At 46.9% G+C, this 21,009-nt stretch overlaps 1 protein-coding gene across 1 annotated transcript in view; it reads left to right on the top strand.

Annotated features, from left to right (window-relative positions):
- The window catches only part of LOC122935403 (MFS-type transporter SLC18B1-like), a 97,008-nt gene that overhangs the window by 70,514 nt on the left and 5,485 nt on the right, over positions 1–21,009 (top strand). Inside the window, exon 12 of the mRNA XM_044291174.1 lies at positions 5,400–5,474. Coding sequence (XP_044147109.1) covers positions 5,400–5,474 — 75 coding nt within the window. The remainder of the gene's footprint in view (positions 1–5,399; positions 5,475–21,009) is intronic.

Raw genomic sequence — 21,009 nt, 5'->3', positions numbered from 1 at the left:
TACCGCAGGGGTGGGGAACCTCTGTCTCTGGGACCATTTTATGTAGCCCCCGGCCCCCTGCCTGAAAATGCTAATGACCGCTTCCATTATGGAAGCAGTCATTACACTATGGTAGGCACAGGAAGGTGAGAACAGCGCATTGCTAGCTGTACTCAACTTCTCTGGTCTTCTTCCGACCCCATGCTTTGTCATGACACATACAGTGTCAGGACGTAGTGCACGTAGATGCGCACTATGACCTGATGCTGTGCTCTGTCAGGTCACAGTACAGTGTGGCAAAAAGAAGCCTAGGGAGGGTACGTGAATCTGCCAAGTGGCAGCGCCATCTGGAGCTGGAGAGGTAAGTTTATATATTATTATTTTTTTAAATGTCTGATCTGAGGTCTGATTGGGGCTGATCTGCGTGTGGGTAGGGTCTGATGAGGTCTTATCTGAGGCTGGGGGGGTCTGATCTGAGGCTGCGGGGGTCTGATCTGAGGCTGGGGGTCTTATCCAAAGCTGGAGGGTCTGATGAGGGTCTGATCTGAGGCTGCTAATCCCTCTCTGGACCCCACTGGGATGATCTTGGCTGCTATTAATGCCAAATAAATATATATCATTCTCCACTTAAATATTAGACTGCTATATGTGGTCAAAATGGCGCCTGTACTATTTGTAATATATAGTGCAGGCGCCATTTTGTGCTGAAAAAATACATTTCTCTAGATTTTTTTATTTGAAGCACAATTTCTGTAACTGACCCCTAAGTCACTTATATGTTTGACTAAATATAACCGTCAAATTTTAAGTAGAGAATTTTGTATGGCCCCTGAACGATGTTGCAAATATCCAAATGGCCCTCGGCAGCAAAAAGATTCCCCACCCCTGCTATAGCGTAATAAGGCTACTTTCTGGCTTTCCGTTTCTGACATCCGTCATGGGCTCTCAGAAACGGATCAGTTTTGCCCTAATGCATTCTGAATGGAAAGGGATCCACTCAGAATGCATCAGTTTGCCTCCGTTCAGTCACCATTCCGCTCTGGAGGTGCACACCAAAACGCTGCCTGCAGCTTTTTGCTGTCCGCCTGACGAAGCGGAACCAAACGGATCCATCCTGACACACAGTGTAAGTGAATGAGGATGCATCCGTTTTCTCTGACACAATAGAAAACGGATCCGTCCCCTATTGACTTTTAATGGTGTTCCTGACTAATCCGTCATGGCTATAGAAGACATAATACAACCGGATCCGTTCATGAGGGATGCATGCGGTTGTATTATTTTAACGGAAGCGTTTTTGCAGATCCATGATGGACCCACAAAAAATGATAATGTGAAAGTAGCCTAAGCTTTTACCGTCAAAGGACTGGTGCCTTGGAATACATGTTGTTATATGCAATTAGTTTACTTTCATTGGATGTCATTTTTTCAAATTAGCTATTTTTCATGTATTATTTTTTTCCATTTTTTCAGTTAAAGTGCTTTCCTGAGGATTTTGATACTGATGACCTATCCCCAGGATAGGTCATCAGTATCTGATTGGTGGGGGTCCGACACCCGATACCCCTGCCGAACAGCTGTTTGAGAAGGCATTGGCGCTCCTATGAGCGCTGCAGTCTTCTCACAACTTTTCCTAGGCCAGTGATGACACATTCATTGTTCACGTGGCCTATGCACGGCCCTACTGAAGTGAATGGGGCTGAGTGCGATACCAACACAGCCACTATACAATATATGGTGCTGTGCTTGGTAAGCTGCGAGAAGGCTCTGCGCGGTACCCACTGATCAGATACTGATAACCCATCCTGAGGATAGGTCATCAGTTGGGATGAGCAGACCCGTGGATGCTTGGGTTCGCCCGAACTTCGGGTCAAAGTTTGGGTTCGGGACCTGAACTTGACCTGAACTTGAACCCGAACCCCATTGAAGTCAATAAGAACCTGAACTTTGGTGCACTAAAATGGCTGTAAAATAGTCGTAGTAAGGGCTAGAGGGCTGCAAAAGGAAGCAAAATGGGGGTCAGAGCAGGACAGTTGTCCTGCAAACAAATTATAGTCTTGAACTAGGAGGCGGAGGTCAAAGTGGAGTAGGAGGTTGAGGAGGCGGTGGACGTGGCGGTATAGGTGGAAGTGGTGGTGGAGGAGGTAGCCAACACTGTTTTTGTTGTTTTTTTTCTTTTTATTTATTTTTCTTTCTTTCTTTCTTTTTATAAATTTGGGAAGACCCCAAAACATTGGAAAATAGAAAAGAGAATGTAAAGAAAAAGTGCGCTGGAGTATAGCAATGGCTGGGTGCGGCCGGTATACTTGTATACTCAGCACAAGGTACGGACAAGTCCTGTGGGATCCATGCCTGGTATATTTTAATTAATGTGAGCTTGTCCATGTTGGCTGTGGACAGGCGGCTGTGCTTATCTGTAATTATCCCCCCCTACCGTGCTAAACACACGTTCGAACAATACACTTGCGGAAGGGCAGGCCAGCACCTCCAAGGCGTAAAGGGCAAGCTCAGGCCATGTGCCCAATTTGGAGACCCAGAAGTTCAATGGGGCAGACCCATCAGTCAGTATGTGTAGGCATGTGCACACGTACTGTTCCGCCATGTTACTGAAATGCTGCTTTCTTGCCACAGATGGCATTGCACAGTTCGCACCTGATTTTGTCTGCAACTTGGTTGTGTAGGGCAGGAATGGCTCGCCTGGAAGAATAGTGGCAGCTGGTAACCTCATACTGTGGGACAGCCACCATCATAAGCTTTTTAAAAGTCTCTATCTCCACCAGAAGGAATTACAGCAATTCAAATGCCAGGAATTTTGAAATGCTGGCATCCAGGGCCAGGGATCGTGGGGTGGGTAGGGGGGCACTTCCTCTTTCTCTCCAGTGTTTGGGGGATGGACAGCTGAACGCTTCCATGGGACAGTGTGGACATGCTAGGTGACGGTGGTGGAGGTGTTGCTGCCACATCCTTTGTTTTGGGTGGCAGGTGCCACTGTCACTCCAGTGGGGGAGGAAGAGTCAGAGATCGCAGCAGAAGAGGCAGCAAGAGGAGCCTGAGATCTTTTGTGGATTTTCAGGTTCAACTACTCACAGCTCCACTGCAGCTCGTGCTTTGCATTTAGCTGCCTGGTCATGCAGGTGGTGCTCAGGTTTAGAACATGTATGCCTCGCTTCAGGCTCTGATTGCACAGTGTGCAAACTACTCACATCTTGTCGTCAGCACATTACTGCCACACCAGGGAACTCCTTGGAGCTGGCTTTGGTGTGCTCAGTTCCAGGGTGTGGTAGGCAGTAGCAGGCATCCTGGCTAGGGGACAGCCACTCTGCTTTTGCACCCTGCTCCCTCTTTTGCTGTGCGGCTGGCGCTGTGTGACCACCACCTCTTCTTCCGAACTGCACACGTCACTCGCATGACCTTGATTCCATGTGGGGTCTAGGACCTCATCATCCTCCACATCATCTTCCACCCACTCTTCACCCCTGCCCTCCTTGCTGGTCTGCACAAGGCAGAAAGCCGCAGCAGTTGGCACCTGTGTTTCATCATAATCATCATCAGAGACGTGCTGTGGTGGTCCTCCCATGTCCATATTCTTAAACATAAGTGGTTTCTCATTAGTGCACTCAATCTCTTCCACTTCCACGGAAACTCCGCCAGCAGAGTCATCAAAAAGCATAAGAGACTGCTGTATGACTTGAGGCTCAGACTGCTTGGCTGATTTGCAAGGGGGTGAGGTGAAAGACAGATGCTCATGGGCTGCAGGTGCCAACTCTGTGGTTTCAGCAGGGGACCGGGTGGGAGACAATGTAAAGGAACTGGAGACACTGTCAGCCATCCAATCTACTACCGCCTCTACTTGTTCTGTCCTCACCATTCGTACACCGGTATTCGGGCCTACAAAATGACGCTGAATGTCCTGTCGCCTACGTGCACCTGAGGAAGGTGTTTTATTTGGGCGTGTAGCTGGCACAGATCGACCATGTCCTCTTCCTGCAACAGCATCTCCACCAGCACCAACAGCACCACAACCAGGGCCACGTCCCTTATTTGATGCTCTCCTCATTCTTTGAGGTCACCCACCGAACTCACAGACAGATTAGCTATATTCATTTCCCTGTCATGTAAACAGTGCAGGTGTACCTCACACCAAAAATAGGAATATGTCACCCACCGAACTACAAATGGTAACTATATTAATTTCCCTGTCACATATGCAGTGCAGGTGTACCTCACACCAAAAATGGGAATATGTCACCAGCCGAACTAACAGTCAGATTAACTATGATAATTTCCCTGTCATGTATAAAGTGCACGTGTATCTCACACCAAAAATAGGTATATGCCACCAGAACTAACAGACAGGGGTAGAAAAATGGTGCATTGCACCCACACAAAATCACTATAGGTCACCCACAGAATTAACAGCCAGATTAATTATTATATTTCTGTGTCAGGGGTACAAAGATGGTGCATTGCATCCACCCCAAAAATCGCTATAGGTCACCCACAGAATTAACCCTTTCGCTATCAGCGCTGTACATACATGGCGCTGGAGCGATTTGCGAACATGGCACCCGCTCGCACGTGCAGTGGGCGTCATGGCCGGAAGAGCTCTGCTGCTATTTACCATGACCGGCAATAATGCCGATCGTGGTAATTAAATGCTTTAGATGCCGTGACAAAGTGAGGTCCCGGCATCTAAATGCACAAAAACCTTTGCCCGGTGTGGCCAAATGGGGCATCGGTACTTGCGATGAACACCTTCAGTCTTGCAATTCAGGCTGCAATTCTTATTTTAACTACAAAATGGCAGGCCAGGATAAGAAATGAGTAAAATTGATTTTCAATGGCAAAAATAAAATGATATTACCTGAATTTACAAGAATCTATTACATCCTCCATCCATAGAAAAGTTTTTTTTCTTCTGCATTTGTTACATCATAAAACACAGGCACAAATTTTTGGCCCAGGGCCTTGGGTCTGCAGGGCACAATATGGTTATTATGAGGCCTCGACTGTCGATAAATCTGCCATATCAACATCAGACTGAACATCACATTATTTTCTAAAACTTCTTCGAATGATTGAAAATAGTGGTGGATTCTAGGATTACCGTAGATGACTTCTGTCCAATTATCTGTAGATAATAAAAGACCTTTATGGATTGATGTAAACTTCCCTATACATATTAAAGTGGTAAAATGTACTTAGGAACCAGTAACCTCCGCTCTCGGGCCCTGGATGTATAAATACTAGTTTTTTTAACCCTTTTACTTATTCTCTTATGCCTCGACAGCTCTTAGTATTCTCCTTATTTTAGCTGGATTGTTCAGTGAGTTATAAATGCTCAGGCAGCTACGGTAGTTGTGTCATTTGCGGTTTTATAGTACCATAAGTTGTAATAATCATATCTCATTTGCTTCCAGTGAGAATGGCTTTGAAGAAGGCCTTAGCACCTTGGGCTTGGTATCTGGACTGTTCACTGCAGTGTGGTCAATAGGGTATGTACATCTCTATCCGCAGTATCTGCATGGATGCTTCCAACTTTTATTAATCTCTATAATGTGATTGTATATCCATCTAAAGCAGAGGTGCACAGTCTTTTATCTGGTCTGACGGCCACATTGATAGGCCGCAAATAAAACAAAGAGGCACTCTTATTTGAGACATGGCATTTCAACAGTATTTGCTGTACATTGCTCACAAATGGGAGTCCCAGATATGGAAACTAAACTTATTGGGACATTGGGCTGATTCCATGTTTGGCATTCAAGAGAAAAAGAGACAAGGTGACCATACTTATTCATGTCTTTTGTAGTGTATGGGAGTTAGTAAATCAGCTGTGTGTTTCCCAACTCCTATAAACTCCAATGTTGAGAGCCACCTAGTAGAGTTGAGCGAACACCTGGATGTTCGGGTTCGAGAAGTTCGGCCGAACATCCCGGAAATGTTCGGGTTCGGGATCCGAACCCGATCCGAACTTCGTCCCGAACCCGAACCCCATTGAAGTCAATGGGGACCCGAACTTTTCGGCACTAAAAAGGCTGTAAAACAGCCCAGGAAAGAGCTAGAGGGCTGCAAAAGGCAGCAACATGTAGGTAAATCCCCTGCAAACAAATGTGGATAGGGAAATGAATTAAAATAAAAATTAAATAAATAAAAATTAACCAAAATCAATTGGAGAGAGGTTCCATAGCAGAGAATCTGGCTTCCCGTCACCCACCACTGGAACAGTCCATTCTCAGATATTTAGGCCCCGGCAGCCAGGCAGAGGAGAGAGGTCCCGTAACAGAGAATCTGTCTTCATGTCAGCAGAGAATTAGTCTGCATGTCATAGCAGAGAATGAGGCTTCACGTCAGCCACCACTGCAACAGTCCATTGGCATATATTTAGGCCCAGCACCCAGGCAGAGGAGGGAGGTCCCGTAACAGAGAATCTGTCTTCATGTCAGCAGAGAATTAGTCTGCATGTCATAGCAGAGAATGAGGCTTCACGTCAGCCACCACTGCAACAGTCCATTGGCATATATTTAGGCCCAGCACACACACAGGCAGAGGAGAGAGGTCCCGTAACAGAGAATCTGGCTTCATGTCAGCAGAGAATCAGTCTGCATGTCATAGCAGAGAATGAGGCTTCACGTCAGCCACCACTGCAACAGTCCATTGGCATATATTTAGGCCCAGCACACACACAGGCAGAGGAGAGAGGTCCCGTAACAGAGAATCTGGCTTCATGTCAGCAGAGAATCAGTCTGCATGTCATAGCAGAGAATGAGGCTTCACGTCAGCCACCACTGCAACAGTCCATTGGCATATATTTAGGCCCAGCACCCAGGCAGAGGAGGGAGGTCCCGTAACAGAGAATCTGTCTTCATGTCAGCAGAGAATTAGTCTGCATGTCATAGCAGAGAATGAGGCTTCACGTCAGCCACCACTGCAACAGTCCATTGGCATATATTTAGGCCCAGCACACACACAGGCAGAGGAGAGAGGTCCCGTAACAGAGAATCTGGCTTCATGTCAGCAGAGAATCAGTCTGCATGTCATAGCAGAGAATGAGGCTTCACGTCAGCCACCACTGCAACAGTCCATTGGCATATATTTAGGCCCAGCACACACACAGGCAGAGGAGAGAGGTCCCGTAACAGAGAATCTGGCTTCATGTCAGCAGAGAATCAGTCTGCATGTCATAGCAGAGAATGAGGCTTCACGTCAGCCACCACTGCAACAGTCCATTGGCATATATTTAGGCCCAGCACCCAGGCAGAGGAGGGAGGTCCCGTAACAGAGAATCTGTCTTCATGTCAGCAGAGAATTAGTCTGCATGTCATAGCAGAGAATGAGGCTTCACGTCAGCCACCACTGCAACAGTCCATTGGCATATATTTAGGCCCAGCACCCAGGCAGAGGAGGGAGGTCCCGTAACAGAGAATCTGTCTTCATGTCAGCAGAGAATTAGTCTGCATGTCATAGCAGAGAATGAGGCTTCACGTCAGCCACCACTGGAACAGTCCATTCTCAGATATTTAGGCCCCGGCACCCAGGCAGAGGAGAGAGGTCCCGTAACAGAGAATCTGTCTTCATGTCAGCAGAGAATTAGTCTGCATGTCATAGCAGAGAATGAGGCTTCACGTCAGCCACCACTGCAACAGTCCATTGGCATATATTTAGGCCCAGCACCCAGGCAGAGGAGAGAGGTCCCGTAACAGACAATCTGGCTTCATGTCAGCAGAGAATCAGTCTTCATATCATAGCAGAGAATCAGGCTTCACGTCACCCACCACTGTAAGAGTCAATTTTCATAAATTTAGGCCCAGAACCCAGGCAGAGGAGAAAGGTCCCGTAACAGACAATCTGGCTTCATGTCAGCAGAGAATCAGTCTTCATATCATAGCAGAGAATCAGGCTTCACGTCACCCACCACTGTAAGAGTCAATTTTCATAAATTTAGGCCCAGAACCCAGGCAGAGGAGAAAGGTCCCGTAACAGACAATCTGGCTTCATGTCAGCAGAGAATCAGTCTTCATATCATAGCAGAGAATCAGGCTTCACGTCACCCACCACTGTAAGAGTCAATTTTCATAAATTTAGGCCCAGAACCCAGGCAGAGGAGAAAGGTCCCGTAACAGACAATCTGGCTTCATGTCAGCAGAGAATCAGTCTTCATATCATAGCAGAGAATCAGGCTTCACGTCACCCACCACTGTAAGAGTCAATTTTCATAAATTTAGGCCCAGAACCCAGGCAGAGGAGAAAGGTCCCGTAACAGACAATCTGGCTTCATGTCAGCAGAGAATCAGTCTTCATATCATAGCAGAGAATCAGGCTTCACGTCACCCACCACTGTAAGAGTCAATTTTCATAAATTTAGGCCCAGAACCCAGGCAGAGGAGAAAGGTCCCGTAACAGACAATCTGGCTTCATGTCAGCAGAGAATCAGTCTTCATATCATAGCAGAGAATCAGGCTTCACGTCACCCACCACTGTAAGAGTCAATTTTCATAAATTTAGGCCCAGAACCCAGGTAGAGGAGAAAGGTCCCGTAACAGACAATCTGGCTTCATGACAGCAGAGAATCAGTCTGCATGTCATAGCAGAGAATCAGGCTTCACGTCAGCCACCACTGCAACAGTCCATTGTCATAAATTTAGGCCCAGCACCCAGGCAGAGGAGAGAGGTCCCGTAACAGACAATCTGGCTTCATGTCAGCAGAGAATTAGTCTGCATGTCATAGCAGAGAATCAGGCTTCATGTCAGCCACCACTGCAACAGTCCATTGGCATATATTTAGGCCTAGCACACAGGCAGAGGAGAGGTTCATTCAACTTTGGGTAGCATCGCAATATAATGGTAAAATGAAAATAAAAATAGGATTGAATGAGGAAGTGCCCTGGAGTCCAATAATATATGGTTATGGGGAGGTAGTTAATGTCTAATCTGGACAAGGGACGGACAGGTCCTGTGGGATCCATGCCTGGTTCATTTTTATGAACGTCAGCTTGTCCACATTGGCTGTAGACAGGCGGCTGCGTTTGTCTGTAATGACGCCCCCTGCCGTGCTGAATACACGTTCAGACAAAACGCTGGCTGCCGGGCAGGCCAGCACCTCCAAGGCATAAAAGGCTAGCTCTGGCCACGTGGACAATTTAGAGACCCAGAAGTTGAATGGGGCCGAACCATCAGTCAGTACGTGGAGGGGTGTGCACACGTACTGTTCCACCATGTTAGTAAAATGTTGCCTCCTGCTAACACGTTGCGTATCAGGTGGTGGTGCAGTTAGCTGTGGCGTGTTGACAAAAGTTTTCCACATCTCTGCCATGCTAACCCTGCCCTCAGAGGAGCTGGCCGTGACACAGCTGCCTTGGCGACCTCTTGCTCCTCCTCTGCCTTGGCCTTGGGCTTCCACTTGTTCCCCTGTGACATTTGGGAATGCTCTCAGTAGCGCGTCTACCAACGTGCGCTTGTACTCGCGCATCTTCCTATCACGCTCCAGTGCAGGAAGTAAGGTGGGCACATTGTCTTTGTAGCGTGGATCCAGCAGGGTGGCAACCCAGTAGTCCGCACAGGTTAAAATGTGGGCAACTCTGCTGTCGTTGCGCAGGCACTGCAGCATGTAGTCGCTCATGTGTGCCAGGCTGCCCAGGGGTAAGGACAAGCTGTCCTCTGTGGGAGGCGTATCGTCATCGTCCTGCCTTTCCCCCCAGCCACGCACCAGTGATGGACCCGAGCTGCGTTGGGTGCCACCCCGCTGTGACCATGCTTCATCCTCATCCTCCTCCACCTCCTCCTCATCCTCGTCCTCCTCGTCCTCCAGTAGTGGGCCCTGGCTGGCCACATTTGTACCTGGCCTCTGCTGTTGCAAAAAACCTCCCTCTGAGTCACTTCGAAGAGACTGGCCTGAAAGTGCTAAAAATGACCCCTCTTCCTCATCCTCCTCCTCCTCCTCCTGGGCCACCTCCTGTTCCATCATCGCCCTAAGTGTTTTCTCAAGGAGACATAGAAGTGGTATTGTAACGCTGATAACGGTGTCATCGCCACTGGCCATGTTGGTGGAGTACTCGAAACAGCGCAACAGGGCACACAGGTCTCGCATGGAGGCCCAGTCATTGGTGGTGAAGTGGTGCTGTTCTGTAGTGCGACTGACCCGTGCGTGCTGCAGCTGAAACTCCACTATGGCCTGCTGCTGCTCGCACAGTCTGTCCAGCATGTGCAAGGTGGAGTTCCACCTGGTGGGCACGTCGCATATGAGGCGGTGAGCGGGAAGGCCGAAGTTACGCTGTAGCGCAGACAGGCGAGCAGCAGCAGGATGTGAACGCCGGAAGCGCGAACAGACGGCCCGCACTTTATGCAGCAGCTCTGACATGTCGGGGTAGTTGTGAATGAACTTCTGCACCACCAAATTCAGCACATGCGCCAAGCAAGGGATGTGCGTCAAATTGGCTAGTCCCAGAGCTGCAACGAGATTTCGCCCATTATCACACACCACCAGGCCGGGCTTGAGGCTCACCGGCAGCAACCACTCGTCGGTCTGTTGTTCTATACCCCGCCACAACTCCTGTGCGGTGTGGGGCCTGTCCCCCAAACATATGAGTTTCAGAATGGCCTGCTGACGTTTACCCCGGGCTGTGCTGAAGTTGGTGGTGAAGGTGTGTGGCTGACTGGATGAGCAGGTGGAAGAAGAGGAGGAGGAAGCCGAGAAGGAGGAGGTGGCAACAGGAGGCAAAGAATGTTGCCCTGCGATCCTTGGCGGCGGAAGGACGTGCGCCAAACAGCTCTCCGCCTGGGGCCCAGCTGCCACTACATTTACCCAGTGTGCAGTTAGGGAGATATAGCGTCCCTGGCCGTGCTTACTGGTCCACGTATCTGTGGTTAGGTGGACCTTGCCACAGATGGCGTTGCGCAGTGCACACTTGATTTTATCGGATACTTGGTTGTGCAGGGAAGGCACGGCTCTCTTGGAGAAGTAGTGCCGGCTGGGAACAACATACTGTGGGACAGCAAGCGACATGAGCTGTTTGAAGCTGTCTGTGTCCACCAGCCTAAATGACAGCATTTCATAGGCCAGTAGTTTAGAAATGCTGGCATTCAGGGCCAGGGATCGAGGGTGGCTAGGTGGGAATTTACGCTTTCTATCAAATGTTTGTGAGATGGAGAGCTGAACGCTGGCGTGTGACATGGTTGAGACGCTTGGTGACGGAGGTGGTGGTGGTGGTGTTGGTGGTACATCCCCTGTTTGCTGGGCGGCAGGTGCCAACGTTCCTCCAGAGGCGGAGGAAGAGGCCGAGGCGGCAGCAGCAGAATAGGCCGAGGCGGCAGCAGCAGAAGAGGTAGCAGGGGGAGCCTGAGTGACTTCCTTGGTTTTAAGGTGTTTACTCCACTGCAGTTCATGCTTTGCATGCAGGTGCCTGGTCATGCAGGTTGTGCTCAGGTTCAGAACGTTAATGCCTCGCTTCAGGCTCTGATGGCACAGCGTGCAAACCACTCGGGTCTTGTCGTCAGCACATTGTTTGAAGAAGTGCCATGCCAGGGAACTCCTTGAAGCTGCCTTTGGGGTGCTCGGTCCCAGATGGCGGCGGTCAGTAGCAGGCGGAGTCTCTTGGCGGCGGGTGTTCTGCTTTTGCCCACTGCTCCCTCTTTTGCTACGCTGTTGGCTCGGTCTCACCACTGCCTCTTCCTCCGAACTGTGAAAGTCAGTGGCACGACCTTCATTCCATGTGGGGTCTAGGACCTCATCGTCCCCTGCATCGTCTTCCACCCAGTCTTGATCCCTGACCTCCTGTTCAGTCTGCACACTGCAGAAAGACGCAGCAGTTGGCACCTGTGTTTCGTCATCATCAGAGACATGCTGAGGTGGTATTCCCATGTCCTCATCATCAGGAAACATAAGTGGTTGTGCGTCAGTGCATTCTATGTCTTTCACCGCTGGGGAAGGGCTAGGTGGATGCCCTTGGGAAACCCTGCCAGCGGAGTCTTCAAACAGCATAAGAGACTGCTGCATAACTTGAGGCTGAGACAGTTTCCCTGGTATGCATGGGGGTGATGTGACAGACTGATGGGGTTGGTTTTCAGGCGCCATCTGTGCGCTTTCTGCAGAAGACTGGGTGGGAGATAATGTGAACGTGCTGGATCCACTGTCGGCCACCCAATTGACTAATGCCTGTACCTGCTCAGGCCTTACCATCCTTAGAACGGCATTGGGCCCCACCATATATCGCTGTAAATTCTGGCGGCTACTGGGACCTGAAGTAGTTGGTACACTAGGACGTGTGGATGTGGCAGAACGGCCACGTCCTCTCCCAGCACCAGAGGGTCCACTAACACCACCACGACCATGTCCACGTCCGCGTCCCTTACTAGATGTTTTTCTCATTGTTATGGTTCACCACAACAACAAATATATTATTTGGCCCAATGTATTGTATTCAAATTCAGCGGGATATAAATTTGAGGCCTAGTATTTAGGCGCTGGGTGACCGGTATGGATTTAGTGACAGAATTAGACTTGGAAATGCACAGAAGCGTGTGTGTGTGAAGTTATTCTGAATGACCCAATGTGCACCTTGAATATTATATACCCTTTTAGGGATAGATTTCAAATAGCTCTGATATAGCAGAAACCACTAAATTATGAAATTGCTAAATTGGGAATTGTACTTCAACCCAGAACAAAAAATGTGCTTTGACGGACACTAAATATCTTGCCCAGCAACAACAGTACAACGGTGGGTAACGAGAGATTTAGAGGGAATTAAATTTGAGGCCTAGTATTTAGGCGCTGGGTCACCGGTATGGATTTAGTGACAGAATTAGACTTGGAAATGCACAGAAGCGTGTGTGTGAAGTTATTCTGAATGACCCAATGTGCACCTTCAATATTATATACCCTTTTTGGGATAGATTTCAAATAGCTCTGATATAGCAGGAACCACTAAATTATGAAATTGCTAAATTGGGAATTGTACTTCAACCCAGAACAAAAAATGTGCTTTGACGGGCACTAAATAACTTTCCCAGCTACAACAGGACAACGGTAACGAGAGATTTAGAGGGATTTAAATTTGAGGCCTAGTATTTAGGCGCTGGGTGACAGGTATGGGTTTAGTGACAGAATTAGACTTGGAAATACACAGTAGCGGGTGTGTGTGAAGTTATTCTGAATGACCCTATGTGCACCTTCAATATTATATACCCTTTTAGGGATAGATTTCAAATAGCTCTGATATAGCAGAAACCACTAAATTATGAAATTGCTAAATTGGGAATTGTACTTCAACCCAGAACAAAAAATGTGCTTTGACGGACACTAAATATCTTGCCCAGCAACAACAGTACAGCGGTGGGTAACGAGAGATTTAGAGGGAATTAAATTTGAGGCCTAGTATTTAGGCGCTGGGTCACCGGTATGGATTTAGTGACAGAATTAGACTTGGAAATACACAGTAGCGGGTGTGTGTGAAGTTATTCTGAATGACCCTATGTGCACCTTCAATATTATATACCCTTTTTGGGATAGATTTCAAATAGCTCTGATATAGCAGGAACCACTAAATTATGAAATTGCTAAATTGGGAATTGTACTTCAACCCAGAACAAAAAATGTGCTTTGACGGGCACTAAATAACTTTCCCAGCTACAACAGGACAACGGTAACGAGAGATTTAGAGGGATTTAAATTTGAGGCCTAGTATTTAGGCGCTGGGTGACAGGTATGGGTTTAGTGACAGAATTAGACTTGGAAATACACAGTAGCGGGTGTGTGTGAAGTTATTCTGAATGACCCTATGTGCACCTTCAATATTATATACCCTTTTTGGGATAGATTTCAAATAGCTCTGATATAGCAGAAACCACTAAATTATGAAATTGCTAAATTGGGAATTGTACTTCAACCCAGAACAAAAAATGTGCTTTGACGGACACTAAATATCTTGCCCAGCAACAACAGTACACCGGTGGGTAACGAGAGATTTAGAGGGAATTAAATTTGAGGCCTAGTATTTAGGCGCTGGGTCACCGGTATGGATTTAGTGACAGAATTAGACTTGGAAATACACAGTAGCGGGTGTGTGTGAAGTTATTCTGAATGACCCTATGTGCACCTTCAATATTATATACCCTTTTTGGGATAGATTTCAAATAGCTCTGATATAGCAGGAACCACTAAATTATGAAGTTGCTAAATTGGGAATTGTACTTCAACCCAGAACAAAAAATGTGCTTTGACGGGCACTAAATAACTTTCCCAGCTACAACAGGACAACGGTAACGAGAGATTTAGAGGGATTTAAATTTGAGGCCTAGTATTTAGGCGCTGGGTGACAGGTATGGGTTTAGTGACAGAATTAGACTTGGAAATACACAGTAGCGGGTGTGTGTGAAGTTATTCTGAATGACCCTATGTGCACCTTCAATATTATATACCCTTTTTGGGATAGATTTCAAATAGCTCTGATATAGCAGAAACCACTAAATTATGAAATTGCTAAATTGGGAATTGTACTTCAACCCAGAACAAAAAATGTGCTTTGACGGACACTAAATATCTTGCCCAGCAACAACAGTACAGCGGTGGGTAACGAGAGATTTAGAGGGATTTAAATTTGAGGCCTAGTATTTAGGCGCTGGGTCACCGGTATGGATTTAGTGACAGAATTAGACTTGGAAATACACAGTAGCGGGTGTGTGTGAAGTTACTCTGAATGACCCTATGTGCACCTTCAATATTATATACCCTTTTTGGGATAGATTTCAAATAGCTCTGATATAGCAGGAACCACTAAATTATGAAATTGCTAAATTGGGAATTGTATTTCAACCCAGAACAAGAAATGTGCTTGAACGGACACTAAATAACTCGCCCAGCTACAGCACTAGGGACAGATTTAGCTGGATATAAATTTGAGGCCTAGTATTTAGGCGCTGGGTGACCGGTATGGATTTAGTGACAGAATTAGACTGGGATATGGCCAAAAAATGAACAGACTATTGCTGGTTAAATGCACTTGGTGTGACAGCTTCACCCTGATGTAGGCTTTAGCCAAAAAACAACCACACCATTGAGGGTTAAATGCACTTGGTGACAGGCGCAGCTTGCCCCTGATTTTGTATATGGCCAAAAAATGAACAGACTATTGCTGGTTAAATGCACTTGGTGTGACAGCTTCACCCTGATGTAGGCTTTAGCCAAAAAACAACCACACCATTGAGGGTTAAATGCACTTGGTGACAGGCGCAGCTTGCCCCTGATTTTGTATATGGCCAAAAAATGAACAGACTATTGCTGGTTAAATGCACTTGGTGTGACAGCTTCACCCTGATGTAGGCTTTAGCCAAAAAACAACCACACCATTGAGGGTTAAATGCACTTGGTGACAGGCGCAGCTTGCCCCTGATTTTGTATATGGCCAAAAAATGAACAGACTATTGCTGGTTAAATGCACTTGGTGTGACAGCTTCACCCTGATGTAGGCTTTAGCCAAAAAACAACCACACCATTGAGGGTTAAATGCACTTGGTCGCAGCTTGTGCTGGCGCACCACAAGACACAAAATGGCCGCCGATCACCCCAGAAAAATGAGACTGACAAACGGTCTGTGCAGCCTAAAAACAGTGAGCAATTGAGGATCAGCAGCTCAATGATCCACAGCTGCAGATCGATCAGTTAATCAAGTCCTTTGGAGGAGTTAATCTGCCTAATCTCGCCCTACTGTCGCAGCCGCAACCTCTCCCTACGCTAATCAGAGCAGAGTGACGGGCGGCGCTATGTGACTCCAGCTTAAATAGAGGCTGGGTCACATGGTGCTCTGGCCAATCACAGCCATGCCAATAGTAGGCATGGCTGTGATGGCCTCTTGGGGCAAGTAGTATGACGCTTGTTGATTGGCTGCTTTGCAGCCTTTCAAAAAGCGCCAAGAAAGCGTCACAAAAGCGCGAAGAAAGCGACGAACACCGAACCCGAACCCGGACTTTTACGAAAATGTCCGGGTTCGGGTCCGTGTCACGGACACCCCAAAATTCGGTACGAACCCGAACTATACAGTTCGAGTTCGCTCATCCCTACCACCTAGTCATCTCCTCTCTTGATTGCTAAACATATCAGACATGTATTGTATATCCTGTGGATATGCCATAAATGTCTCATATGGGATTACCCTTAAAGGAGCATTTGGGTAAAACGGTATCAATGTCTTCTTACACAGCCCAATAATGATCTGCAATATTTAAGTTGATTGGCTCTCATTTAAAATACCTTTCACACAGAGAGATGCCAAGTGAAAGCGTAACAAACGACCTTACGAAACTTGGTCCCCCATTAACTTTGCTTATTGCCCTGAGATGTGGTGCTGATAGGTGTCAGTTTGTTTGTTTTGCTCACTTGTCAGGGGATCGGTAGCACAAAGATTTATAAGAACATCCATTACAGATAATTGTTCCGATCCTCTGCCGGTGTAAAAGGACTATTATACCTAGTGCTGGGCCTGAGGAAGAAATGCAAAGGGACTGTATTGCCTGGATTAAACCATTGAGGCTACGTGCACACAACAGTGAAAAAAAAAAGTCCATTAAAAATGAATAAACAATCCATTTTTAACTGACTTTTTTTTCCGCTGATGCCTTTTTGAGAAACGGACTTTAAAAATGGACCCATTCAATTTATAGGGGCAGTCAGTTAGTGAAAATTGGACTAGATAGAACATGTATTATTTTTTATTCACCGGCCATCAAAAAACTGCCATGTGAATAACGCCATAGACTGCCTTTGGTCTTAAAACGGACGTGTGATGGCAGTAAAAAAACATCCTGTGCATGTAGCCTAAGGCAGTTAAAATATAACTTATACAGACCCGCAGTGCTTGCCAGGGGCGGATTGGCCATTGACCCTACAGGGAAATTTTAACCCGTCTGAAACGTGGGGCCACTTTTACCTTTTTTTCCAGGGCCACTTTTAGTTCCCAGTCCGCCCCTGGTGCCTGCTATAGCAATGGCAAATGCAATACCCTGCACAGCAGTGCCAACATGATATTGGGGAGGGGGGCGCAGACATAAAAGCATTACAGGTCTTAAGAGGCCCATGGTTTGCACACAGTTCTAAAACAACAATGCTAAAAATGTGTATACTGTATGAACGGAAAATTTGTATACGGTAACGTTTGAATGATCAACAAACTACTAGCACTGCAGTCATTATAGGGAACCTGACACCACTGAATTCAGCGTTCCGTTAGATATATGAGCCTAGTTTGAAATGTTTTGTTGCAGTGCCCACATTGTGCTGTGAGCCAGCAGTTCTCTGTATTCATGAGCAGTGATGGCCAGTTAGCAGTGTTCGCCAGCGATCACATGCGATCTGCCATCTTAACTGACAAGTCCGGCGCGGCACAGGTAAGTCCTTACCTGTGCCTGTGTGCAAGCCGGTCTGAAATGAAATGCGGTCCCTGGGAGCAGGCTGTTCCGAGAACAGAGTCCCCCGGAGTCTGTTCGCAGAACTGCCTGCTTCCGGAGACCGCATTTCATTTCAGACCGGCTCGCGCACAGGCACAGGTAAGGACTTACCTGTGCCGCGCCAGACTTGTCAGTTAAGATGGCAGATCGCATGTGATCACTGGTGAACACTGCGAACTGGGCATATCTATTCATGAGCTGCCGACTTCTCCTGCCGCTGGTTGACAGCTTTTCTTCTGTTAATTAGAGATGGGAGGGCATTGGTTCTCTCGCTGTATGATTACTATAGATTTCAGAATCACAGTGTGATATGAGCGCTGCAACTAAAAACTATAAATTTCACAAAAAGTACACCACAGGCACATATAACCAGCACAACACTGAAATTGGCACAAAATCGGTCACTGCTTTATGCTGCTCTCAGAAATAGCAGAATAAACATGGTGACTGATTCCCTTTCAAAGAAAACCTTACTTTTAAAGGTGATATTCCTTTTGTCCTTGTGTTGAAGATTACTTTGATATGGTGAAACTGCTTTGACATTGCTCATAGATTTCTGTTATTGGAAATAATATTACAGGGTAGAGATTGGCCACTCACACTAAATAGCTGTCAGAGGAACGTTCTTTAATTCAATAGCTATCTCTCCTGCCTGTATTGCAGCTTGCAAACAGCGAGTCCTCAATAACTGCCCTGGCTGTTTGTGCACCGCATCACGGATGCGGACCCATTCACTTGAATCTGGAAGGTCCCGTGCGGAACAGCGGCACGGAACCCCACGGAAGCATTACCGAGTGCTTCCGTGGGGTTTCACTCCGTTCCTCCGCACCGGAAAAAAATTGAACATGCGGACGGATCATGGACCCATTTATGTTGAAATCTGTCTGCATCAGCCACACCTAAGTGTTCTGATATTAGACACCTTATACAGAATTTGAAACCTATAAATGATTTTTCATCCTACCTACGGTAGTAACCGTAACACTTTCATTAGGGCTACAACGCATGTGCTAGATTAGCTCCTTTGAGCCAGAGCGCATGCGCCACCGCTACCAATGCAATTAGTTGAGCCAAGCACATAACATCAGTGCACAACTATATATCTGTGAATGCGCAGATTGGAGAGGTAAACGCTGTACACACCACCTTATGAATATGAAATAGTATGAGGACCGTTCCCGGTTTCCGGCTCCATTTTTATGTATCTGTATTACATGCAACTAATATTACACTTTCTAGCAGAGGATCATGATAATGATTTCCTTTTTTTTTAACATATTTAATTGGTCAGCAGTTCACTTACTTGTTGGTAATCACTATGATTTCACATGTCATCACTACGAAGTTTCGTCAATAAATAGACCTTGAGATAATAGACAGACCTTGATGCAAGACGTGTGCTGCAGTTCTTCTATAAGCTATATATGATCTGACACCATAATGTGTTTATTACCCTTCATAAATTGTAGATCAATACATGAACTTTTAACACTAAGATACTGCATAGCCTTTTAAGAAGAATAAGCAGCTACTTAAAGGGAACCTTGGTTGAACATGGTGTTTGAGCTGCAGGCAGCATGTTATAGAGCAGGAGGAGCTGAGCAGATTGATATGTAGCAGGAAAGAAATCAGTAAAACTTGTAATTTATTCATTTAGATTACTGCTCATTCTTGGCATTGAAGCCAAGCAGATGGACCTTTCAGTGATTGATCGCTAGCAGTGTATGGACTGTCATAGAGGGAAGGCTGTCAATCAACAATAGGACCACCTTCTTGACTTTAAGGAGCAAGGAGACACCACCGGACCCCATTGATTATAATTGGACCCGGCAGAGATCCAGCCTGTTTCCAGCATTAGTGTCGGAATTCAGCCTGACAAAAACTGGTGCTTGCAATGTAACGTATTTGCTGCAACCAAACAAAATGGCCGCTAGTAGAATGAGACTAAGGGAGTCTTGTGCATTCCCCATTACTGTAAGTAACGGTGCATACCGAACTGTATTAAAGAACAAATCTGAACCCGAATCTGTTGATTGTGGCTCAATCCATAACAGCTGCTACAGTAGCAGCAGCCATCGCTCGTCCTCATACTGTGGAGGTGATCACTGCATGTAAAAGCAGTGCTTCATCTCCATTTAATGAGCCACCAATAGTCAGGAAGAAACGCTTTCTTCCCAACAGTTGGCTGCTCGTTGGAGCATCTAAATGCACCTTAAGACTTTTATAATCAGGGGCTGATAACTGAAGTTGGGTGCAGCTCTGCATTGTCCTCAATATCCTAATTTATCCTCCTAATATCAATCACATGGCTTTCCTGGGGACAGTGGCAGAGAAGTATAAGATTACTTCCAAGACATCATATCCAGGAAGCACTTCTATGTTATAGAAAGCTTTTGTGGGGATTCGCTCTGGTAGACAGGACAAGCGGACGCAGTATAGAGGCAAAGAACAGTTTGTAACAAAACAGTACGACAGTCTATTTGCAGTTTTGGTGTTCGTTCACACCTAGATAGTTCATACAGCAAAACAGTCACATGTTATCCTAGGTGTTAGTTGATCGGCATTGCTCAGGACAGAGCAGACTTCCCAAACTCAGGCCTCCAGCCTAGCACACGGCTCAGATCCCTATCCAGCAATTGCCAGAGCTGCTCTGTCAGAGAGAGAGGTAATTGCCACCAGCTGACACTGCTGGCTGGGTTTTTTATATAGGCCAGTCAAGACCCGGCCTGGAATGTGGGGAGTACTCACCCACCCAGCACTTTGACTACTCCCAATAAGAGCCGTCACGGATCAGCTAGTACAGCTATACTAAATAGCAAGGTGTCAAATAGAAACTGCTGCTGACACATGAAACTGGCTCTTACTCCACCGAGGCCAGGAAGCTTGGTGACACATATCTTCCATCAATGATGGTCCCTTGCACCTTCTTACGTTCCTCACCCCTTTGTTCAACAGGGGGTGAACACTTGCCAGACAGTGTACCTGGGACAGGGCATCCGTGTTTCCCTGCAAGCGGCCTGTCCTGTGTTCCACTGAAAACTTTAAGTTCTGTAATGACAAGAACCATCTGGTGACCCGAGCATTCCTTTGGCCTGGCTCATCCACTTGAGAGGGGAGTGGTCGGTCACCAGACGGGACTTTCTCTCCAACAGATAATAGCGGAGAGACTCGAGTGCCCACTTGATGGCCAGCCACTCTCTCTCCACTATACTGTACCTGGTCTCGACTGGGGTGAGTTTGCAGCTCACAAAAACAACAGGATGTTCCTCCCCATTGATTTCCTGAGAGAGTACAGCTCCGAGGCCTACTTCAGAGGCATTGGTCCTTACCACAAACTCCTTCTTGAAGTCGGGCGTCACCAAAACCGGTGACCCGCACAGGACCGACTTCACTGCGGAAAAAGCCTCTTCCGCCTGGTCATTCCAGCGGACCATCACGGACTTCCGTCCCTTTAAGAGCCCTGTCAACCGAGCCGCTAAAGTGGGAAAATGGGGAAAGAACCTCATATAATAGCCCACCATTCCCAGGAACGACTTTACTTGCCTTGTGGTGACAGGTCAGGGCCAATGCCGAATCGCCTCTATTTTATTCACT

This window comes from Bufo gargarizans, chromosome 4 (assembly GCF_014858855.1).
Source record: "Bufo gargarizans isolate SCDJY-AF-19 chromosome 4, ASM1485885v1, whole genome shotgun sequence".
NCBI lineage: Eukaryota > Metazoa > Chordata > Amphibia > Anura > Bufonidae > Bufo > Bufo gargarizans.
The sequence above is the reverse complement of the archived record's forward strand: the minus strand, read 5'-3'. Positions and strand labels throughout refer to the sequence as shown.